Genomic DNA, 25940 nt, shown 5'->3' with positions numbered 1-25940 from the left:
TCTCATTTATAAACCATTGCGGCAATTAAAATACGTAACGCAGTTTTTGGTGTGAGACAGCCTCTTGATCTCTTAATTCAACCTTAAATACACACATTCATCCCTAAGAGTACTATAATATATAGTACATACCCAATACCTTAAAAAAAAAAGGGTCCATGGACCTCGAAGTCAATATATGAATCTAATATTCATATCTCATACTTTAAAAAAAAATCAAAATCTTTTTTATTTTGTTTTCAGGACATAACAAAGTGTAAAGTTGTCCATTTGTTACAGACAGAGTGTACGAAAAGAATAAATAAAAAACAACTTATGCCAACATATAACAAGACAACAACAATAAAAGAAAAACGAGATACCAAAAATAATCCCTCCCCAGTCACTGCCAGTGAGCATATGCAAATATCAGCCTGTCACAACAATAATCCACGATAAGTGAATGGGTAGACTGTTAAACTGTTAAACTGTACTTGATGATCAAGCATTTACAAAGCCTGGAATGCATTTGGGAGAGAGAGACGTTGGAGACCGGGACCAGAGGCACCGAGACCCCGAGACCCCGAGACCCTGGAGTCGGCGAACTCCCGACACTGCGGGCGGGTCCCCGTTCCCAGTGAGAAACAGATGTGGAGCCAGTGCTGCCCAGCACAGCCCAGCCGTCGCTGTGTCAGAGAGAGATAGAGTCGGGTGTGTGCTGTGCTGTGTGAGAGGGACCCTGACTTTGCTGCAGCTCCACAAGGCCCTACAGGAGCCGCTCCCTGATCAAGGCCGACTTCGGGCCGCCGTTGCTGCCCGGACCCGGCTCGGCCCCGTCTCGCCACGGAGCGCAGCTGGACAAGGCCGACTGGGGGAAAGACGACTTGGCCGCGGGGGACAAGGAAGTGATGAAAACTCGCCCGGACGCCGGTGGTGGTCGGACACAGTCATTAAATGTTTGTGCTGAAGAAATCCTGAAGGATGGTGGAGAAGAGAATAGTGAACAAGGAGAGTGTGATGACACCAGACGGTTTGGTTCCTCTGCCAACCATGATCATCACCTGGAAGATGATGTGCTGTTTATTGATACAGCTGCATCTACCACCGCCCGAAGAGGTCAAAGAGATCCTGAAGGTCCTGACGTGCATGAAGGCACTGAGACTGGGAAATGCACAGACTGCACCAAACTGCTGCAGACACTGGATATATTTGAAACGAGGATAGCAGCATTAGAAAAATGCAAAGGACTAAAAATACTGCAAGAGTCAACGACAGAGACGGACCATGAACACGTCCTCCAGGATACAGTGCCGATGGGTGAGTTAGCTGAGCTAGCTCCGACAAACACACAACTAAATGATGACGATGAAAGCTATATTATATCCTTCCCGAAACTGGACAAGAGAGAGACAGTTCCAGCTGCCTCTTACTGGCACCAAGTCGGCGCTAAGCCCAAACGGAAAACCACAGTGAATCAACAAGTTCACTCGACGCCAAATGCTAGGCTACCCAAAGCTAAAGTAGCACGTACCAGCCGGATTAGCCCATCCCCAAAGCTAACTCTGCCGCTGAAAAACAGGTTCCTGCCACTACGAGAGTCCACGGACGACAGCCCGCAGAAACGTGATGAGAAACGGAGACGGAACACGTCGCCAGGCAGGCAAGCTGCCGCGAGCCCCGAGATGCGTCCGGACAGACGGCGCGGACAGACGGACCATGAACACGTCGCCAGGGAGGCGAGCTGCGCATGGGTCCGTCACCTCAAGCTCCGGGGCGCGTCCGGACAGACGGCACAGACAGAGACAACAAGGGCCCATCACACAGAAAACGGATGAACCAGACACTCTGATTGTAGGAGATTCAGCCATAAAGGATATAACCAGTAAGAAGATCAAAACATGCTGCTTCCCAGATGTGACGGTTAGTGATGTCAACCAGAAATTAGCCACAATTATACTGGAAAACCCAAAAATCCCACAGGTAATTGTGCATGCAGGATTTAATGATATTTGAAAACACCAGTCAGAACTTTTAAAGAGAGATTTTACTGAACTATTAGATACACTGGACAAATTAGACATTAAGTCATTCATCAGTGGTCCCATACCAGCAGTTGACAGGGGAATAAACACATTCAGTCGGCTACTTGCACTGAATACATGGCTTTCCAGAGTCTGCAATGAAAGAGGAAGGAGCTTTATTGACAACTTTAACTTGTTGTGGGGGCGCAAATATCTTTTCAGAGCAGATGGTGTACACCCAAACAGGTTCGACTCAAGACTGTTAAGGGACAATCTTCTCTTCTCGCTCTCCCACAAATCTACCCTGCCGCGGTCTGACACACAGGCCGCAGTCAGACCACAGGTAGAGAAGCGAGGCAACAGCCCCCCCCCACACATCTACCCTGCCACTGTCTGACACACAGGCCGCAGTCAGACCACAGATCTTGAGGAGAGACAACAGCCCCCCCCCCCACCCACCCATCCCCATCGACGCGCCCTTACCCCCCCTACCATCCCCCACTGCTGATGCTGGCTTGGAGAGGAACGGCCACCACCCTCCTCTGCACTCGCCCATCGACGATGACCTCCACCCTCATCTCACCCATAGCCATAACAACACCAGCTCCACTGTTTCCTCCCATTATGATTTTCCATATGAATTGAAGAAACAGGAAAAAGGTGGCATTAAACTTGCATCTGTGTCTATGATGCCCAGCCCACGCCCCATATCAGTACCATCGCCACGTCACGGCCGCAGGGAGATAACAACCAAGCGGAGGGCGCCACAGCCCCCCTCCTGTATTGATAGCAGTCCTGAATATTACTCAGACAAGAAAGGGTTCAGCCGTAGACACATTACGAAGGAAGTTCCGCATAATCATACCTTCTGCATTCCTGTTGTGACTACTAAGAGAGTAAACAAAGGGAAACTTAGACACATTGCTAACCTAACAAACCTAATACCTATTACCTCCAAACCAAAACCAACCATAAAGCCTATCAATAATACCATCAGGATGAGTCTGCTTAATGTTAGGTCTCTTAATAACAAATCATTTTTAGTCAACGATTTTATTACCACCTCTAAACTGGATTTTATGTTTTTAACTGAAACATGGCTAGAACAAAATAACAGTGCAACCATTCTGATCGAGACAGCTCCTCCCAACTATAACTTTTTTGATGTATGTAGATCTGGAAAAAGAGGTGGAGGGGTTGCTGCTCTATTTTAAAATGTATTTCAGGGGAAACAGATGTCACTTGGTGATTTTCCATCATTCGAATACCTTTGTGCTGTATTGAAATGTTCCCACAGAGTTCTCCTATTAATTATTTACAGGCCTCCTAAATATTATGCTAATTTTTTCGATGACTTTACAGAATTATCGTCTAGCATCTCCACTGACTTTGACTGTCTAGTTATAACTGGTGATTTTAATTTTCATACTGATGATTTGAATGACAAGGGTGCAAAATAATTTTTTACTATTTTAGACACATTTGAACTGTCTCAACATGTGAAAGAGGCTACTCATTGTAAGGGGCACACCCTGGACTTGATTATCACAAAGGGCCTCATTGTTTCTGATATTTTCGTGACTGATCCTTCATTGTCTGTGTTTTCTTTAATATATCTATTATTCCCGACATACAGACAAAGTCAAATACTGTCAAAAAACTATATAAATGAACATTCTAATGTACTCTTTAAAAATGCCATCTCCTTGTTACCACCTCTAAACCCATGTTCTGCTGATGATCTTGTAGATAACTTTAACTCCAAAATTGTGAAAGTTATAGATGTCATTGCACCTGTTACGGTTAAAACGATTTCTGGTAAGCAAAAGGCACCCTGGATAAAAGCTGCTTTTGTAACAGCCCAGAAAAGAGAATGCCGGAAAGCTAAGCGCATCTGGCGGAAAACAAAACTTCATATTCACCATGACATCTATAAAGAGAGCCTCCGTGCCTACAATTTAGACTTAAAAAGTGCTAGAGAAACATTTTTCTCCAATATCATTAACAACAACACTAATAAGGCAAAAATCCTATTTGCAACTGTTGACAGACTGACCAACCCCCCAACACAAATACCACCTGAACTCCATTCCACGCAGAAATGCAATGAGTTTGCATGATTTTATACAGATAAAATTGAAGGCATCAGACGTGCCATCAATATCACCGCTTCAAACAAAAATGTTGGATCACCACCCTGTTTAGGCAAAGGTAACGTGGCAATGATGACATGCTTTAATGTCATAGACTCTAAAACTCTTGTGGAAACGGTGACACAACTAAGGCCATCCACCTGCTGCCTTGATGCTTTACCTACCAACTTCTTTAAGAATGTTTTTGGCTGCCTAGCAATAGACATACTGCAAATAGTTAACAGCTTTCTTCAATCAGACAATTTCCCAAAAGCCTTGAAAACTGCAGTTATTAAACCTCTTAAAAAGCGGAGCCTAGATGCCTCTATTATTAACAACTATAGACCAATATCAAACCTATCTTTCATAAGTAAAATCATTGAGAAAGTTGTCCTCCAGCAACTTAATCACTTCCTGGCTTCAACTGGCTGCTACGACAACTTCCAGTCAGGATTTCGACCTCTTCATAGCACCGAGACCGCCCTTATTAAAGTTGTAAACGACATCCGTCTTAACACAGACTCTGGCAAAGTTTCAATATTAATGCTATTAGACCTCAGTGCTGCATTCGACACTGTTGATCACTCAATACTTTTGGACAGGTTGGAAAAATGGGTGGGGCTCTCAGGCACAGTCTTAAGTTGGTTCAGGTCATATCTACAAGATAGGAACAATTTTGTTTCCATTGGCGACTTTGTATCAGAACCAACCAACGTGACGTGTGGAGTCCCGCAAGGTTCGATCTTAGGGCCCTCTTTATTCAACATCTACATGCTCCCACTAGGGCAAATCATGCAAAATAATAATATTGACCACCACTGCTATGCCGATGACACTCAAATTTATGTAGCGCTATCACTAAATGACTATCGCCCCATAGATCTGCTGTGCCAGTGCATTAAGCAAGTCAAAGACTGGATGTGCCATAATTTTCTCCAACTAAATAAGGACAAAACGGAGATAATTGTTTTTGGTGCTAAAAAAGAAAGGCTTAAAGTAACCCAACACCTTCACTCTCTGTCCCTGAAAACTTCAAACAAAGCCAGAAATCTTGGGGTCATTATGGATTCAGATTTAAATTTCGACAGTCACATCAAATCAGTAACAAAATCGGCCTACTATCACCTCAAAAACGTAGCAAGATTAAGAGGACTCGTGTCAGCTTAAGACTTAGAAAAACTTGTACATGCCTTTATTACTAGTAGGCTAGATTATTGTAACGGTCTCCTTGCAGGTCTTCCGAAAAAAACTGTCAGGCAGCTACAGCTTGTTTAGAACGCTGTTGCTAGAGTTCTAACAAAGACCAAAAAATTTGAACACATTACACCAATTCTTAAATCCTTACATTGGCTCCCTGTATGTCAGAGAATTGATTTTAAAATCCTGCTGCTCACCTATAAATCACTACATGGTTTAGGACCAAAGTATATCACTGACATGCTTTCATTATATAAGCCTTCTAGACCGCTAAGATCTTCTGAAACCAATCTGTTAGTGATTCCCAGAGTAAATACAAAACATGGGAAAGCAGGATTTAGTTACTATGCAACAAATAGCTGGAATAAACTTCCTGAAGATTTAAGACTTGCCTCAACTTTGACCACTTTTAAAACAAGACTGAAAACTTTTATGTTTACTTTAGCTTTCAGCTAAATCTTAACTACATTGCACTTTTAACTTTTGCACTTTTTATAATGCATTTTTAATTTTGCTTTTCATTTCTTTTAGTTCTTCTATTTTATTTCATTTTATTACTTCATTTTATTGTATGACATGTTTTTATATGAAGCACTTTGAGTCTGCCTCGTGTATGAAATGTGCTATATAAATAAAGTTGCCTTGCCTTGCCTTGCCTTAATAAAGGTCCCCATGATTTCTAAAACCTTCCATTTGAATTTTGAAGTGAGTACCTGATTTTCTCGAGCTTTAGGCAGGACATAATATCTGTCAGCCATTGTGTATGAGTGGGCGAGGTAGGTTCCGTCCACCTGAGCAGAATTGTTCGCCGAGCCAGAAGAGAAGCAAAAGATATAGTGCGGTGTTTATCTGCAGTTAATCTAACCACCTCACCAGTGACCCCAAAAAGAGCGATTAGAGGCTTTGGTTCCAATATGATGTTTAACACCTGGGATAATGTATGAAAGACCTCTAGCCAGAACTTGTTAAGGCTGGGGCATGACCAAAACATATGGATAAGAGAGGCTTCAGAAATGTTACATTTAACACAGAATGGACTAACCTCAGGGTAAATAGTAGATAATTTGGCTTTTGGCATCTTGGACACAGACTAACAGGTATACTTACAGACAAAAAAATCATCCCCCCACAATGGTTACCATTGTGGGGGAAGGCACAAAGTCCAGTCCCCACCCCCAGTTCACCCAAAGTCAGGCCTATTGAGGCCACCATAATTGCCTCTACGGAGGCCCGATGTTCCTGGCCGTTCTCACCGGGTGGTGTTGACCCGGCGTCGGGAGAGTCCATTCAGCGGCTGGGCCACCTGGAACGGCCGCTTCCTGACTGGGGACTGCGGCTTCTGAAGCCGACAAGGCCGCGCCGGTTTGGAGCTCCCAGGCTCCCGATGTTGAAGTCGGTGCCGCCCGCTCCGCTCCACAGACCCGCAGCCCGGAGGTGTTGATCTCGGCGGTCACATCTCACCGGAGCTCCAGCGCGTCGATCCAGCGTGGCGACCCAGGCAAGGCATCGCCCGCTCCGCTCCGCAATAGCACCCCAGCGCTGTGCCGCCACCGAAGTCGAGGTGCTGGGCGGTCCCCGCCAGGAAACGGCGCGCCAAACCCGCTGGTAGGCCACGAGGACGGGTCGACGGGCAGCCCGGAGAAAAAGCTGCTTCACCGACCAGGTAGGGACCTAGAAGTAGAATTGCCCCCTACCCCCCACATTAAAAAGTCATTTCTCCAACGGACGAAACACAGGACTAACTCAAAACTTCAAAAAAAAGCGAATTAAACAGACGGCTGCTGGTTAGCAGCCGTTCCCCAAGATGGCTCCTCCTACCTTCTAGATATGAGCCCTATGTACCATTTTGAATTGGATCAGGCAGTGACGAGCACATAGAGAGGTGGAATTAACCAGTTTAAGAATTAGATCTTGAAATATTTTATTAAATTCCTGATGTAATGGTATGTGTGTGCTGGAATATCAGTGCATGTGATTAATTGTTTTGAAGGATATGTGTTTTTTTTCTATCCCTTTATATCAACATTGTTAACATGAAGCTAAATACTGCAGTGGTTATTATCTAATATGTTCACCATTTTATTCAGGTACCTAAAAAATTTAATTGAAGGCCACAAGCTTGGAATCAAAAAGGCCATCAGCAGCAATGTAGCAATAGGTTTCAACTACTTAATAATGTTTGGCTGCTATGCTTTGGCCTTCTGGTATGGAAGTACCCTTGTTTTGGACGAGGACTATACAATTGGAACAGTGCTTACAGTAAGTGACCTTTTGCATTAAGCATACAGATATGTAAATGTTCCTAGAAGTTGTAGGGATTTTTCCTAACCTTTGTTTCTATTACAGCCCCTTTTAAATGTAATGGGATAATGTAATGTCTGGCCTTATTTAAACTGCATTGCACAAGAAGTGCATCTTATATTGAAGGCCTCTCATACCTAAATGGTATTGATTGCTTCACCATTTAGCCAGATCAAGGCTAGTCTTTTACCTCAGTGCCATTTTCCTGCACAAGCCCCATATCTCTTGATTCCCTTAACATGCAAAAATAATTGGTCTCGGTCTTGAATATACTCAATATTGTGTATATAGAATTCGAAAGATTCATTGTGCTCCGAGCAAAGAAATTTCTTCCCACTGCTTTTGTGAATGTTTAATTGCTTAGCTTGAGACCTTGACTCATGGTTCTTGAATCTTTGCCAAGGCAAACAACACAACCTGCATCTACGCTGTCAAGCCTTGTAAGAAATTTGCCGTTCATTCTACTAAAACCTGGACAGTGTGAACAGCGTGTGGCCAAATGAATTATATTAATATTATTAATTTGCTCCTTTTACTCCATAACCACCCTATCTACTGACGCATAGCCCCCAACTTGCAGTCACATCTAGGGGGGGGGGGGGGGGGGGGGGGGGTGGGGGCGGGGGTAGAGAGTGAGGGCAGAGAGAGAAGGGGCAGAGAGAGAGGGGAGGAGAGAGAGAGGGTGAGAGTGAGGGGGAGAGAGAGGGGATGCTGAGAGGGGGGTGAGGTGGGGAGCAGGGAGAGGGAGGGTAGAGGGTAGGGGGTGGAGGGGAGGGGGTTTAGGGGAGGGAGGGAGGGTGGGGGAGGGGATGGAGGGGAGCAGGGGGGGAGAGGGGGTGCTGAGAGGGGAGGGGGAGAGGTGGGGATCACGGAGGGGAGGGAGGGTGGAGGGAAGGGGGTAGGGGTGTGTTGAAGGGAGGAGGGTTTAGGGGAGGGACGGTGGTGGAGGGGATGGAGGGGAGGAGGGGGAGAAAAAGAGGGGAGGGGGAGAGGAGAGGGGGGGGAGAGGAGAGGGGAGAGGAGAGGGGAGAGGAGAGGGGGGAAGAGGAGAGGGGGGGGGAGAGGAGAGGGGGGAGAGGAGAGGGGGGAGAGGAGAGGGGGGGAGAGGAGAGGGGGGAGAGGAGGGGGGGGAGAAGAGGAGGGGAGAGGAGAGGAGTGAGAGGAGAGGGAGAGAGGAGAGGGGAGTGAGAGGAGGGGGGAGGGAGAGGAGAGGGGGGGGTAGAGGATGAGGGGGGAGAGGAGAGGGAGGGAGGTGAGGGGGGTGGGGAGAGAGGAGAGAGGGGGGAGAGGAGAGAGGGGGGGAGAGAGGAGAGGGGGGCTAATGGAGAGAGAGGAGAGGGGGGGAGGGGAGAGAGGAGAGGAGAGGGGAGGGAGGGGGGGAGGGGGGGAGAGAGGAGGGGAGAGAGAGAGAGAAAGGGAGAGAGACAGGGGGGGAGAGAGAGAGAAAGCGAGAGGGATAGGGAGAGAGAGAGAGAATGCCTTTTTACTCAACCCAAACCCCCCAAACAACCATTTGCAGGCAGTGCTTTTTTCCTCATAACCATATTTTCATTTTCAAACCAAATTAAGGGTACTTACTCACAGCTGTGTAGACATTTGTTCAGTCATTCAGAGCTCAGACCTCCATGTTGTAGAGACTGATTGGGGCACACCACTTCCTGGTTTTATAGTCCCTCCCCCTCCCACCAGCAGGAGCAGCAGAGAGAATGGGGAATTTTGTAAAAGCATTAATATCTCTGTCATCTTTCATCGACGGGAAAAATCCTCGGCATACATATGGCGGAGGGGGTCTCTGAGCAAGGTGGCCAAAAATGACGGCCGTAGGTGGCGGCGTTCTCTTGGAAATCGCAGCACAGAAGGCCAAAACCGGTAAAGAACAGACTTTTAGTAATATCGATAACCTTCATATAAAATGGATACGTCCACAAATTTCTCATTCTTTACATTTAATGGGAAGAAAATTGTGAGGACCATGAATCAGTGATCCGATCACCACCCTAAATGTCCGACTGTCCATACTTACCACAGAAAGTTCTCTTCCAGAGTTTACTTTGAGAAGTTTTAAGCTTAATAATAATAATAATAACTTTATTTATAAAGCACTCTAAATAACTGCAGTTGCCACAAAGTGCTGTACATGAGAACTCATGAACAAAAAGCTATTACAAACAATTAAAAACCATTAAAAACCGTAAAACGAAGGACTATAAAAATCACACTAAAAATTAAAAGACATTAAAAGCACTAAAAACAGGAGCAATGCCTCAGCCAGTGTCGAAAGCCAAAGAATAAAAATGTGTTTTTAGGGAGGATTTGAAGATGGACAGTGAGGGGGCCTGTCTGATGTGCAGCGGCAAGGTGTTCCAGAGTGCCGGAGCAGCAACAGAAAAGGCTCTATCCCCTCTGAGCTTCCGCTTAGACCTTGGTACCTCAAGGAGCAGCTGATCAGCTGACCTGAGGCACCGGGCAGGAGCATATAGGTGGAGCAGCTCAGAGAGGTAAGACGGGGCGAACCCATTCAACGATTTAAAAACAAATAAAAGAATTTTGAAATGAACTCAAAAGTGCACTGGGAGCCAGTGAAGGGAGGCCAAAATTGGCGTAATGTGCTCCCTCTTTCGAGTTCCGGTCAAAAGGCGAGCGGCAGCATTTTGAACAAGCTGGAGACGAGCCAGTGAAGCTCGTGCGACTCCAGAGTAGAGTGCGTTACAGTAATCCAGCCTAGATGTAATAAAGGCATGGATTACTGTTTCAAAATGCTCCCGCTCGAGAATGGGCTTCACCTTTGCCAGCTTCCTTAGGTGAAAGAAGCTGGACTTAACCACCGCGCCTATTTGTTTATCTAATTTAAAATCACCGTCCATCCTAAAACCCAGGTTCAAGATGGTTGGCTTTACAGACAATGCCAGTGGACCCAAGTCAACAAAGGGAGGTTCACGGCAGCCATTGGGGCCAAACAAAATCACCTCTGTCTTCTCTTCATTAAGTCCCAGAAAGTTTAAGGCCATCCAGGACTTAATGTCCTCAAGACAAGACAGAAGTGATTTTAGAGAATAGTCGTCTTCTTTCCTGAGTGGCATATATAACTGGCTATCATCTGCATAAAAGTGAAAGGAGATGCCATGCCTTCTTAAAATTGAGCCCAGAGGAAGTAGGTATAAAGAGAAGAGCAGGGGCCCTAAAATTGAGCCCTGTGGAACCCCATATACCAAGGGAGTGGAGGAGGATTCAAAGCCAGCAAGGCTTACACGCATGGTTCTGTCTGCCAGATAGGAACTGAACCATCCCAGGGCACTGCCACAAATGCCCACTTGGTGCTGTAATCGGGAAATTAAAATTCCATGGTCCACTGTATCGAAGGCGGCAGATAGGTCCAGCAAGACAAGAACCACATAATTACCTGAGTCGTTTGCCAGGAGGATGTCGTTGAAGACCCTTAGCAGAACCGACTCTGTGCTATGCATAGCCTTGAATCCAGACTGGAAAACCTCCCGAATATTGTGCTCATCCAGGAAGAGTTTCAGCTGCGCATAAACTACCTTCTCCATGATCTTAGAGATAAAAGGCAACTTGGAGATCGGCCTAAAATTCTGAACTTACAATGAGTTATGCCAATTACAGTAATGCTGTTCTCAGTGTAAATAGATCGATTATCAATATTATTTAATGAGGCATTCGTAATGGGTTGTCCTGTGTGTGCTGGTCTGAAAGTAAGAAAATGTTTGGAATTTGGTACTTCCAACATGCTACTCTGGAAACTAAGTATTAAACAGCAGCAGCTTACATTGGGAGTTTGGTTCTGTGAAACAGCTGGCCTTGGTTTAGTTTTCCTGAGAGTCCATGCAAGTTCAGAATTTCTCCATGACATTTAGTTGAGTCTGAAGAAGGCTCCTGACCCGAAACATCACCAAATCATGTCCTCCAGAAATGCTGCCTGACCCACTGTGATACTCCAGCACTTTGTGTCCTTTTATATAAACTAGCATCTACAGTTCCTTGTTTCTTTTATTGGATGAGAAGTCAGGTCTAATTTCAGGCTGGCCTTGAGGTTTACACCTTTTGAGAAATAAACTAATTTTGGATGGTCATTTGACAGAGTAATATATTATGATGACTTTTTTAGTTGGAGAATAAGCAAATAACAATTCTTGCTTTTTTGGTCAGAATAACCTAGTTTATTTCTATTCTTCAATTTTTTCAGGTATTCTTCGCAGTCATAATTGGTGCAATTTCCATTGGTCAAACATCACCGCACATTGAAGCATTTGCCAGTGCAAGAGGAGCAGCGCATGTGATCTATCACATCATGGACCAGGTAACCGGGTCAACTTATCAGAGCATGTGCTCATTGTTGGTCGATACTTGGTTTGGAAAGCTGGGGGAAAGGGATGCTTTTAAAACTTTTGATCACCCAGTGGATCTTGAAATGGACAACCCGATAAGCAAAGGAAAACAGTTCGGCATTAAACTTGCCAACAGTTGTTTTTTTGTGGACAACAATAGTGAATGTATACATTGCTTGTTAATTTTTTTAAAAGTACGATATATGTATCATTGAGTACGCCTACAACAATAGACAATAGACAACAGGTGGAGGAGTAGGCCATTTAGCCCGTCGAGCCAGCACCGCCATTCAATGTGAACATGGCTGATCATCCCCAATTAGTACCCCATTCCTGCCTTCTCCCCATATCCGCTGACTATCTTTAAGAGCCCTATCTAGTTCTCTCTTGAAAGCATCCAGAGAACCCACCTCCACCGCCCTCTGACAGAGAATTCCACTCTCTGTGAGAAAAAGTGTTTCCTCGTCTCCGTTCTAAATGGCTTACTCCTTATTCTTAAACTGTGGCCCTTAGTTCTGGACTCACCCAACATCGGGACCATGTTTCCTGTCTCTAGCGTGTCCAAACCCTTCACAATCTTATATGTTTCAATGAGATCCCCTCTCATCCATCTAAACTCCAGAGTATACAAGCCCAACTGCTCCATTCTCTCAGCATATGACAGCCCCGCCAACCGGGAATTAACCTTGTAAACCTACGCTGCACTCCCTCAATAGCAAGAATGTCCTTCCTCAAATTAGGGGACCAAAACTGCACACAATACTCCAGGTGTGGTCTCACTAGGGTTCTGTACAACTGCAGAAGGACCTCCGACTAGGAAAAGGGGAGATGCAGCGAGACCTGGGTGTCATGGTACACCAGTCATTGAAAGTGGGCATGCAGGTGCAGCAGGCAGTGAAGAAAGCGAATGGTATGTTAGCTTTCATAGCAAAAGGATTTGAGTATAGGAGCAGGGAGGTTCTACTGCAGTTGTACAGGGTCTTGGTGAGACCACACCTGGAGTATTGCGTACAGTTTTGGTCTCCAAATCTGAGGAAGGACATTATTGCCATAGAGGGAGTGCAGAGAAGGTTCACCAGACTGATTCCTGGGATGTCAGGACTGTCTTATGAAGAAAGACTGGATAGACTTGGATGATCAGCCATGATCATATTGAATGGCGGTGCAGGCTCGAAGGGCCGAATGGCCTACTCCTGCACCTAATTTCTATGTTTCTATGACCTCTTTGCTCCTATATTCGATTCCTCTTGTTATAAAGGCCAACATGCCATTCGCTTTTTCACTGCCTGCTGTACCTGCATGCTTACTTTCATAGACTGATAAACAAGGACCTCCAGATCCCGTTGTACTTCCCTTTTTCCCAACTTGACACCATTTAGATAGTAATCTGCCTTCCTGTTTTTGCTACCAAAGTGGATAACCTCACATTTATCTGCATTAAACTTCATCTGCCCACTCCCCACCTGTCCAAGTCACCCTGCATTTTCATAGCATCCTCCTGACAGTTCACACTGTCACCCAGCTTTGTGTCATCTGCAAATGTGCTCATGTTACTTTGAATCCCTTCATCCAAATCCTTGATGTATATTGTAAATAGCTGCGGTCCTAGCACCGAGCCTTGCGGTACCCCACTAGTCACTGCCTGCCATTCTGAAAGGGATCTGTTAATCCCTACTCTTTGTGTCCTGTCTGCCAACCACTTCTCTATCCATGTCAGTATTCTACCCCCAATACCATGTGCCCTAATTTTGCCGACTAAGCTCCTATGTGGCACCTTATCAAATGCTTTCTGAAAGTCCAGGTACACTACATCCACTGGCTCTCCATTGTCCATTTTCCAAGTTACATCTTAAAACAATTCCAGAAGATTAGTCAAGCATGATTTCACCTTCGTAAATCCATGCTGACTCGGACCGATCCTGTTACTGCTATCCAAATGTTCGGCTATCTCATCTTTTATAATTTTATAATACTCCAGCATCTTCCCCACCACCGATGTCAGGCTAACTGGTCTATAATTCCCTGGCTTCTCTCTCCCGCCTTTCTTAAAAAGTGGGATAACATTAGCTACCCTCCAATCCATAGGAACTGATCCTGAGTCTATAGAACATTGGAAAATGATCACCAATGCATCCACGATTTCTGGAGCCAATGCCTTAAGTACCCTGGGATGCAGACCATCAGGCCCTGGGGATTTATCAGCCTTCAGTCCCATCAGTCTATCCAACACCATTTTCTGCCTAATGTGGATTTCCTTCAGTTCCTCCGTCACCCCAGATCCTCTGGCCACTACTATATCAGGAAGATTGTTTGTGTCCTCCTAAGTGAAGACAGATCCAAAGTACCTGTTCAACTCATCTGCCATTTCCTTGTTCCCCATAATAAATTCACCTTTTTTGGTCTTCAATGGTCCAACTTTGGTCTTAACTAATTTTTTCCTCTTCACATACCTAAAGAAGCTTTTATATTCCTGCTTTATATTCTTGGCTAGCTTATCTTTGTACCTCATCTTTTCTCCCCATATTGTCTTTTTGGTTATCTTCTGTTGTTCTTTAAACATTACCCAATCCTCTTGCTTCCCGATCATCTTTGCTACGTTGTACTTCTTCGCTTTAATTTTTATACCATCGCTGACGTCCCTTGTCAGCCATGGTCGTCCATTTCTCCCCTTGGAATCTGTCTTCCTCCTAGGAATGAACTGATCTTGCAACTTCCATATTATTCCACCTGCTATTTTTGTTCAACTGTCATCCCTTCTAGTGTATCTTTCCAGTCAACTTCGGCCAGCTCCTCCCTCATGGCCCCATAGTCCCCTTTATTCAACTGCAACACTGACACCTCCGATCTACACTTCTCTATCTCCAATTGTAGATTAAACCTGACCATGTTATGGCCACTGCCTCCTAATGGCTCATTAACCTCGAGGTCCTTTCTCAAATCCGATTTATTACATAACACAAGCTGTTCTAAGAATCCATCACAAAGGCACTCTACAAAGTCCCTTTCTTGGGGTCCAGCACCAACCTGATTTTCCCAGTCTACCTGCATGTTGAAATCTCCCGCAACAACCACAGCATTAATTTTGCTACATGCCAATTCTAACTCCTGATTCAACTTGCGCCCTATGTCCAGACTACTGTTTTGGGGGCCTGTAGATTAGTCCCATTAGGGTCTTTTTACCCTTACAATTCCTTAGTTCTTTCCATACTGACTCCACAACTCCTTTCATTCCTCACCAACAGGGCAACCCCACCCCCTCTGCCCACCTGTCTGCCTTTTCGATAGGAGGCATGCCCTTGAATATTCAGTTCCCAGCCCTGGCCCTCTTGCAGCTATGTCTCAGTAATTGGCCCTGACCTTACTCTGTTGTCCCTTCTCAAACTTTTCTTCCCATTAATTCAAGAATCTTTTGTAATTTTTCCTGTAGTAATTTCCCCTTCAACTCCATCTTTATACTCCCAATTTGTCAATCCCTCCCCCCCACTATTTAGTTTAAACCCGTCCGTGTAGTCCTAGCAAACCTACCTGCCAGAATGTCAGTCCCTCTCCAGTTAAGGTGTGACCAGTCCCTTTTGTACAGGTCACCCCTACCCCAGAAGAGATCCCTCTGCATTTTTGCAATCGGGCAGAGGTGCTGCCAAACCATGCTATGATGCATCCCGATAGCATGCCTTCTATGGTGCATCTGCAGAAATTGATGAGTCATTGGAAACATGCGGAACCTCCTTTGTCTTTGAGTGTTCTGAGGAAAGAGGATTTGTTTTTTTTTGTCTGCCGCTTCAATGTGGTTAGTCCAGAACAAATTGTTGGTGATATTTTCATCTCGGAACTTGAACCTGCCAGCCATTGGCACTATTAGTGCTGCTTAGGGTGTATACAACACCTCGTTTCTTGAAGTCAATAACTAGCTCTTTTGTCTTGCTGACATTAAGGGAGGCGTTACCAATTATTCCCAAATATCCCAATTATTGATATACTTATGCAAATACTCTTAAGACCATGTTTGATGTGCTAAATGACAACATAAGTTTAATCTGGAAGCCCCCTTGATCTCAGTCACAATAGTGCAACATAACTTAGCTGGTGTCTGGTTTGATGTAGGATAATTAACATGGCTCCATGGCCTTACTTTCGACTGATGTACACGAGAACGTATCTTGGTTAATTAATTTTACAAGCCACATTTCTCGAGTCGCCTGTGCTCTATTTGTTTACAAAGCTGTCCTTTTAATTTTAGATCACTGGTTGCAGTTAACATTAGAATAGTTTTTTTCCCATAAAGACTGGTTCTCATTTGAATTAATGCCTGATATACCCACAGAATTCCTTCACTCCTGAATATTCTCTACCAGGTTTGATAGATTGTTGGACACTGTGTGTATTGGACGATATGGCGTATAGGCAAAGAATGAAATTGAGGCCACCTTTTATTAAGCACATTCCAAGTATAAATCTGCACCTCCACTGACTACTCTGTCAAGCTTCTCAAGTTTGCAGACGACACAACCCTGATCGGACTGATCCAGGATGGGGAAGAATCTGCCTACAGACAGGAAGTGACACAGCTGGCAGCCTGGTGCCATCGCAACAACCTGGAACTCAATGCTCTTAAGACAGTGGAATTGATAGTAGACTTTAGGAGAGCTCCCCCTCCCCTCACCCCACTCACCATCAAAAACACCAAAGTCACACCTGTGGAGTCTTTTAAGTTCCTTGTAACCATCATCTCCAAGGACCTTAAATGGGGGGGCTACCATCGACTCCACAGTCAAAGTATGTACTTCCTGTGGCAGCTATGGAAGCACAATCTGTCACAGGCAATAATGGTCCAATTCTATATGGCCATAGTAGAGTCTATCCTCACCTTCTCCATCATGGCTGGTTTGGCTCAACCTCCAAGCACGACATCTGGAGGCTGCAGCGAATCGTCCGATCAGCTGAGAATGTTATTGGCTGCAACCTACCCTCCATTGATGAACTGTACACTGCAAGGGCCAGGAAGCGAGCGTGTAATAGGGCTGTCTCACGGGAGGGGCTGACCCACGAGGTACCCCGAGTGAAAGACTCGTGGTTGTGTACGAGATTCCAAGTGTATGATCAAGAGTTTAACCGAGTTCCCACGGGTATGACAAGTTTGCCGTTTACTTGTCATTTCTGCGATGTTCCAAGTTCGTCTCCCGAGTTACTCTAGAGCCAATCCTGATTGAAGGTTTGTTTTAATAAGCAACAGTTATGTTTTAATAAGCAACAGTGTTAAAGAAGACTCCATCATGTGGCTTTGTTTTAAAGATAGAATTCAGCGCGGCCGCATCTATTGATGTGACCTCCAAAGGGAAAATGCGCACCATCCAGTGCCAGAGCAGTTATACTTATGATTTGTTTGAAACACACAGGTTTGATATGTTTTAATTGAATTAACTGCCATGTCTACACACTGCGGGGAGACGGGAGATGAAATCTTTGAATGTGGACGGATGTGCACATCAGATTGTTGTGAGACGGAGCTCAGGGTTCGCCTCCTGAGTTGCTTCGGTGCCCAGGCGTGAGTTGAGGTGGAGAGAGGTTTGGGGGGGGGGGGGGGGGGGCGTCATTAATCAGTTTGGGGTGACATGGCTCTTGGGTTAGGCTGGGATCATTCTTTGCGGGATGATCTTAGTGCGGGAGAAATGTGTAGGAGAGGTGTACTGACTGTGTGGGCAGACACTTTGGAAGTGATTGCCCACCAGTCTCAAAAGCCGCTGTGTCTCCCTGTCCCTAGGATAGTAGGGGGCGATCAAACAGCACAATACCCCCCTCCCCCTCCACGCCAACATGAAGGGCAACGATCCCAAGGCTTTAGCATCAGGAACAGCGGGCAGGCGACAATCACCTGCCATAACGTGAGAGAGATCATGCACTGTTGTAGGTCTCCTTTGCACGTCGATGTTTCTGTCTTTCTCCACTCATTGTTGGCCCTATCTGTCACCACCCCCACCTACACCCCACTGCTTCCCGGCCATGTGTGTGACCCCTTCCCTCCCCTCTCCAGCTCTCCGCCCATTGCACCGGGCGCGGGGGCTTTGCACTGTCTTCACGTCGGCGATGCCAGCAGGTCAGTGCTAGTCGCCCCGGGGCAGTCGCTCCCTTCAGTTTCCCAGGGGGTCGGGACAGGACTGGAGTTGGGAGGGAAAGGTGGGGGGGGGGGGGGATGGGTTAGGTGAGCAGGAGGTTGGGGTTGTTTGCATTTTCAGAGGGAGGGGGCAAGGGCGGTACAGTTCCCAGTCTCAGCTCCTGTCCAGGGGGGTGGCCGGAGACGTCAGGACCAACGGGATACCGACCCCCAGGCCCACCAGGCCCACTGCAAGCACGGAGAACCCAGACACCCACAGCCAACAGCAACTCCAGCCCACCCTCGCTCCAACTCCAGAGGATGGGCCGCTACGGCGACAAGTGGCAGTTCGCCCACAGCCCGAGCTGCGCCCCCTCATCCGCCACCCCAAGAACAAGACGTACCTTGCACACCATCAGCTTCTGCCCCTACGGTACCCGCTGCCACTTCATCCAGCCGGCAGCTGCCCATCTTCAGCAGGATCTCGGTGTCGGACTGAGGGGAGGGGGGTGGAGGTGAAGGGCTGGCTGCAGGGGATGGACTATTATGATGAAATGCAGAAAATAGTCAAGAGCCTGGGGGAGAGCCCCGGACCGGGGGGGGGGGGGGGGGGTGGGAGTCAGCAGGCACTCCGGCTCTGCCACATCATGGGCCGCCGCCAACCAAGCCACCCGTCCACGTCCACACGCTGAAACAGGAACAGGAGCTGAGACTGGGAACTGTACCACCCTTGCCCCCTCCCTCTGCAACTGCAAACAACCCCACTCTCCTGCTCACCTACCCCCCCCCCCCCCCACCTTTCCCTCCCAACTCCAGTCCCGTCCCGACCTCCTGGGAAACTGAAGGGAGCGACAATCTGCTGCTGCCTGCCCGCTGAGTTAAAAGAGTTCCCACGGTAGACTCACGATACTCTAAGGTAAACGCACGGGCCACTACGTTCTTACAACGAGTTAAAATGTTTAAATTCTTAACCACAAGAGTAAATTTGACTCGTGGAAAACTTTAAACATGTTTGATTTTTTTCAAGAGTTGACAAGTTTCACGGGTACCTGCCGTTAGCGCCACGTGTCTCTAAGTTGCGTCCACGAGTTCCGTATGTTAATCGTACGTTATTACCACGAGTTTTAACTCGGGTACCTCTTGTGTCAACTCGCAACGTGAGACAGCCCTTTAAGATCATCTCTGTCCCCTCTCACCCTGGCCACAAACTCTTTGAATCACTTCCCTCTGGAAAGCGACTCTGGACTGTCAAAGCTGCCACAGCCAGGCATAAAAACAGATTTTTCTCCACGAGTAGTAGCTCTACTCAATAACCAAAAATCTGTAGCCTCCTTTTGTTCTGGTATTTTATTTAATTCACATGTTTTAATCAATAATGTTTTATTATTAATGTATAATGTTTTATGTGTCATTCCTGTCACTGTATGTTCTTGTCACTTGCGGGCGGAGCACCAAGGCAAATTCCTTGTATATGAATATTTTGCCAATAAACTTATTCATTCATTCATTCAAGTAAAAATCCACACTTTTGTCAAAACCACTGACCTTCCTTCCCACTCTCACTTTCGTTGTCTAAATATCAGTTTTTCATGTGTCTCTCTGTGAAACTCCTTTGGTCACACTTTCCCATGCTGCATACATCTTTAACTGTACAGCTGCAATTGAAAAATTATATCCTGCATTAATAGATATGATTATTTATAATTTTGCTGTTATTTCTATCATACTGTAATTCAGGAACCATCAATTGACAGTTTTTCGGAAAGTGGACACAGACTCAGTCAAATTAAAGGAGATGTAGAATTTTCAAACGTGCATTTCAAATATCCATCACGACCTGATGTTAAGGTAGGACTCGAGTCATTCAGGTAATGAGAATGCAGTGATAGACACAAGTGCTGGAGTAACTCAGCGTGTCAGGCAGCACCTCTGGAGATAAATCATGGGTGTTGTTTCAGGTTGGAATCCTTCTTCATACCTTTCTTCTGAAGAAGGGACCCGACCTGAAACGTCATCGATCCTTTATTTCCAGAGATGCTGTCGGATCCACTGAGTTACTCCAGCACTTTGTGTCTATCTTGTGTGTAAACCAGCATCTGACGTTCTTTGTTTCTACATAAAATTGCAGTCTCTGTTCCTCTGATAAGAAGATAAAGTTGAACCTATTATATGTAATATATTATATTACATTAAAGATCCGCATTTACATCGGTCTTATTTACCTCCCTGAAAAAGTTCAAGGCAGTTTATATTTTTGTGGAACTGTGATAACGTCTATGCATATTAAGTAATCCTTTATGATTAAGGTGAGATCATTCTACCTATCATAAGATTTAAAGATGCATGTATACTCTTCATTGCAATTAAAAGTTAGTGTATCATCGAATGGTTACACTCAATAAATAGTTTATAATGCACACTAGACTAAGTGGGACCCGTTGGGTCCCAGCATCACACAGGAGGCTGGTCATCCAACGCAATATTCCACCTCTCCACCAATTCGAATATTGATAGATAGATATAGATATGCCATTTATTGTCACTATACATGTACAATGAGATTAAAAGCATCTCGTACTCAGTGCATACATATAAATTAGTACAAAAAACAAGAAACAGAAAACAAAACAAGGGGGGGGGGATAGGTGCACAATTCTGCGGCACTATATACATATCTATAAAGGCAAAATGGTGAAGGATGAATAGGTAGTATTCTTAGGCAGATTTTTAAAGTTATATTAAAATATTAAAAATTACTAAAAAATATTAAAAATTACAATTACAATACATATTACAGTTCCAAATTTCAGTACGTGGATGGAGTAGATGGAAGTCCGGGTGTTGGGCCGTGAAGTCAGTGCATGTGTGAGTTAAGAGTAGTTATGACTTTCGGAAAACAACTGTTCCTGAGTCTATTTGTCCTAGTTTTGATGCACCTATAGCGCCTTCCAGAGGGCAGCAGGTCGAATTGGTGGCCAGTTGGGGGGGGGGGGGGGGCTTTCTGGAGCGCTAGTATGGGTGTTGTGGGCTGAAGGGACTGGTTTCCAGAGGGCTAGTATGCAAATTGTGCGCCAAATGGATTCTTGGGCTGGCGTCTCAGTCAATCAAGCCTGGTAACTCACTCACTCACGGCTGGTGGGCTGGTAGTTGACTCACGGCTAATCCTTGAAATTCTATTTCAAGCAGGGTATAAGGCCACCAAATTCAAGTGCAGTTTCATACCATTTGAAGTAGGGTGCAAAGCCACTAAAGACAGCGAGTCGTGACCTCTCCCTCCTCCATCTTGCAGAGACTGAGCCACACCCACATTTCCGGGTTTTATAACCCCCCCCCCCCCCCCACCGTAAAAGGTGTGGCGTTCATTGAGTGATTGACAGGAGAGAGATTCTCAACATTTAAAAAAAAACTAATAACACTTTTATTTTTCATTGATGGGAAGAATTCTCTGCACCTGCTCAGCGGAGGGGGACTGAGTAAGATGGCCAAAAATCACAGCCGTAAGTGGTAGCGTTTTATCTAAAATCAATATACAGTGCAAACAGGAAGTAAGTGCATTTACAGTAGTGCCTTTTAACTTCAAGCCAAAGCACCCAAGCCACCATTTGCAGTAAGTAGTGCCTTTCAACTCCATGCCACCATTTGCAGTAAGTGGTGTCTTTCAACTTCAAGCCACACCCAAGCCATCATTTGCAGGAAGTAGTGCCTTTCAACTTCAAAGCTCCCAAGCCAACATTTGCAGCAAGTAGTGCCTTTCAACTTCAAGCCAAAGCAACCAAGCCACCATTTGCAGTAAGTAGTGCCTTTCAACTTCAAGCCAAAGCTCCCAAGCCACCATTTACAGTAAGTAATGCCTTTCAACTTCAAACCAAAGCTCCCAAGCCACCATTTGCAGTAAGTAGTGCTTTCAACTTCAAGCCAAAGCACCCAAGCCACCATTTGCAGTAAGTAGTGCCTTTCAACTTCAAACCACACTCAAGCCACCATTTGCAGTAAGTAGTGACTGTCAACCTCATGCCACCATTTGCAGTAAGTAGTGCCTTTCAACTTCAAGCCAAAGCCACCATTTGCAGTAGGTAGTGCCTTTCAACTTCAAGCCAATGCTCCCAAGCCACCATTTGCAGTAAGTAGTGTCTTTCAACTTAAAGCCAAAGCACCCAAGCCATCATTTGCAGTAAGTAGTGCCTTTCAACTTCAAGCCACAATTTGCAGTAAGTAGTGCCTTTCAACTTCAAGCCAATGCATCCACGCCCCCATTTGCAGTAATTAATGCATTTTAACTTCAAGCCACCATCTGCAGTAAGTAGTGCCTTTCAACTTCAAGCCACACCCTAGCCATCATTTGCAGTAAGTAGTGCCTTTCAACTTCAAGCCAAAGCATCCAAGCCACCATTTGCAGTAAGTAGTGCCTTTCAACTTCATGCCACCATTTGCAGTAAGTGGTGTCTTTCAACTTCAAGCCACACCCAAGCTACCATTTGCAGTAAGTAGTGCCTTTCAACTTCAAGCCAAAGCAACCAAGCCACCATTCACAGTAATAGTGCCTTTCAACTTCAAGCCAAAGCTCCCAAGCCACCATTTGCAGTAAGTAGTGCCTTTCAACTTCAAGCCAAAGCAACCAATCCATCATTTGCAGTAAGTAGTGCCTTTCAACTTCATGCCACCATTTGCAGTAAGTAGTGCCTTTCAACTTCATGCCACCATTTGCAGTAAGTGGTGTCTTTCAACTTCAAGCCACACCCAAGCCACCATTTGCAGTAAGTAGTGCCTTTCAACTTCAAGCCAAAGCCACCAAGCCACCATTTGCAGTAAGTAGTGCCTTTCAACTTCAAGCCAAAGCAACCAAGCCACCATTTGCAGTAATAGTGCATTTCAACTTCAAGCCAAAGCTCCCAAGCCACCATTTGCAGTAAGTTGTGCCTTTCACCTTCATGCCACCATTTGCAGTTAGTAGTGCCTTTCAATTTCAAGACACACCCAAGCCAAGCCATCCACGGGGGACCGGGGGCAGTGGGGGGGGGGGGGGGCTTTCTGGAGCGCTAGTATGAACCATTTTGGAACCAATAGACATTTTATTTGCAAGCTTTAGAACCATTTGCAGTAAGTAGTGACTGTCAACCTCATGCCACCATTTGCAGTAAGTAGTGCCTTTCAACTTCAAGCCAAAGCCACCATTTGCAGTAGGTAGTGCCTTTCAACTTCAAGCCAATGCTCCCAAGCCACCATTTGCAGTAAGTAGTGTCTTTCAACTTAAAGCCAAAGCACCCAAGCCATCATTTGCAGTAAGTAGTGCCTTTCAACTTCAAGCCACAATTTGCAGTAAGTAGTGCCTTTCAACTTCAAGCCAATGCATCCACGCCCCCATTTGCAGTAATTAATGCATTTTAACTTCAAGCCACCATCTGCAGTAAGTAGTGCCTTTCAACTTCAAGCCACACCCTAGCCATCATTTGCAGTAAGTAGTGCCTTTCAACTTCAAGCCAAAGCATCCAAGCCACCATTTGCAGTAAGTAGTGCCTTTCAACTTCATGCCACCATTTGCAGTAAGTGGTGTCTTTCAACTTCAAGCCACACCCAAGCTACCATTTGCAGTAAGTAGTGCCTTTCAACTTCAAGCCAAAGCAACCAAGCCACCATTCACAGTAATAGTGCCTTTCAACTTCAAGCCAAAGCTCCCTAAGCCACCATTTGCAGTAAGTAGTGCCTTTCAACTTCAAGCCAAAGCAACCAATCCATCATTTGCAGTAAGTAGTGCCTTTCAACTTCATGCCAACCATTTGCAGTAAGTAGTGCCTTTCAACTTCATGCCACCATTTGCAGTAAGTGGTGTCTTTCAACTTCAAGCCACACCCAAGCCACCATTTGCAGTAAGTAGTGCCTTTCAACTTCAAGCCAAAGCCACCAAGCCACCATTTGCAGTAAGTAGTGCCTTTCAACTTCAAGCCAAAGCAACCAAGCCACCATTTGCAGTAATAGTGCATTTCAACTTCAAGCCAAAGCTCCCAAGCCACCATTTGCAGTAAGTTGTGCCTTTCACCTTCATGCCACCATTTGCAGTTAGTAGTGCCTTTCAATTTCAAGACACACCCAAGCCAAGCCAACCACGGGGGGCCGGGGGCAGTGGGGGGGGGGGGGGGGGGGGGCTTTCTGGAGCGCTAGTATGAACCATTTTGGAACCAATAGACATTTTATTTGCAAGCTTTAGAACCAATAGTCATTTTTTTGCAAGCTTTAGAACCAATAGACATTTATTTTGCAAGCTTTAGAACCAATAGACATTTTTTTTGCAAGCTTTAGAACCAATAGACATTTTTTTGCAAGCTTTAGAACCAATAGACCTTTTTTTGCAAGCTTTAAAACCAATAGACACTTTTTTTGCAAGCTTTAGAACCAATAGACACATTCTGCAAGCATTTTAGAACCACTAAGGGCACTTACATTTGAGTAGACATGTGTTCAGTGTTATTCACAGCTCAGAGAAACGTGACCCTCTGCCTTCCTCCATCTTGAAGAGACTGTGTGGCACGCCATTTCCTGGTTTTATAGTCCCTCCCCCCTGCAGCCAGTGGGGGCAGCAGAGAGAAGGGGGAATTTTGTAAAAACATTAATATCTCAGTCATTTTTAATCGACGGGAAAAATCCTCGGCACACATGCGGTGTAGGGGAGCTCTGAGCAAGGTGGCCAAAAATGGCGGCCATAGGTGGCGGCGTTCTCTCGGAAATTGCAGCACAGATGGCCAAAACCGGTCAAGAACAGACTTTTAGTAATATAGATGAAGGAAAATTATTTAAGTTGGGAGAAGACACAATTTTCAGTTTTACATGACAACAGTTTACAATTAGTAATTTAATTTATTAGTTAAGTAGGTTTTTAACCGATGCTCTTTTGTAATGCAGAATTTTAAACAGTAGGCTTGTTCTGCCTGTCATATTTTATTGATAACCTTCGTTAGCATAAGCTTAAATTAAATTACATTTCTGATAATGACATTAAGTTTTTAACCAACTACCTTTTAAAAGCATGAAACGAGAAATTTGTATGCCCCTAACTTTCAGAATAGAAGTAAAACATAATGACACAAAGTAAGAATGTTACAACATTTTGAGATTTAAAAAATCAAGCCTGTAATTTATCCCATCAAAAAAAGCATAAAAATAACTTTAATTTGATACCGAATTCACTTTCATATCTTCAGTATTAAAAAGGTTATGGCCATTTTCAGACTCGTAAATTAGCATCTTGTTCCCTATTGCTTTTTCATTGACTTAACACAAAAGCTGTGATTGAGGACAGTCAAAAGCCCATAACTTTCTTAAAAATTAATAGAACATTGAAATTTTCAGTTTATTTTAGATTGAAGCATTCTGAAACAAATATTAAACATCTTACTTGGATGATCTGAATTAAAGCATATAATTTGTTAACCTAATTGTAGCTAATTACAAATTGACTGTTGTGACGGAAATAGTAATAAACAACCAGACTGCCTTGAAAATTCAAAAATGTGATATTCTTAAGATCAGAACTTTAATATTATTGTATTATATGCTGTAAGTCCATAATAGATAGGTAAATAAATTACAATTTCATGCAATAGACCAAGTATTTATGGAGAAGATCAGTTGCTAGCTGGTACATTGGCATATCACAATCAGTAGCATCATCATACTCATCAGATTGTAACCAATAAGCAACTCTGTACACCTTGTTTTTCCTCAACTTTTCAATTTTGGCAATGTAAACTACAGGTTTTTGCTCTTCAAACTAAGCATGACATCCCTTTCTGCCCACTTCCATTAAGAATGTCCTGTAGATCATCACATTTGGAGTAGTCCAAATTCGGATAATCTCTGCGAATGCTGTCTAAATCAGTCTCTTTTG

The 25940-nt window shown here is 44.9% G+C and overlaps 1 protein-coding gene across 1 annotated transcript in view; it reads left to right on the top strand.

Moving 5' to 3' along the window:
* Positions 1–25940, top strand: part of LOC116985242 (ATP-dependent translocase ABCB1-like) — a 172758-nt gene that overhangs the window by 37980 nt on the left and 108838 nt on the right. The window contains exons 8-10 of the mRNA XM_033039890.1: positions 7417–7588; positions 11832–11945; positions 19799–19909. Coding sequence (XP_032895781.1) covers positions 7417–7588; positions 11832–11945; positions 19799–19909 — 397 coding nt within the window. The remainder of the gene's footprint in view (positions 1–7416; positions 7589–11831; positions 11946–19798; positions 19910–25940) is intronic.

Source organism: Amblyraja radiata, chromosome 2 (assembly GCF_010909765.2).
Source record: "Amblyraja radiata isolate CabotCenter1 chromosome 2, sAmbRad1.1.pri, whole genome shotgun sequence".
Taxonomy (NCBI): Eukaryota; Metazoa; Chordata; class Chondrichthyes; order Rajiformes; family Rajidae; genus Amblyraja; species Amblyraja radiata.
The sequence above is the reverse complement of the archived record's forward strand: the minus strand, read 5'-3'. Positions and strand labels throughout refer to the sequence as shown.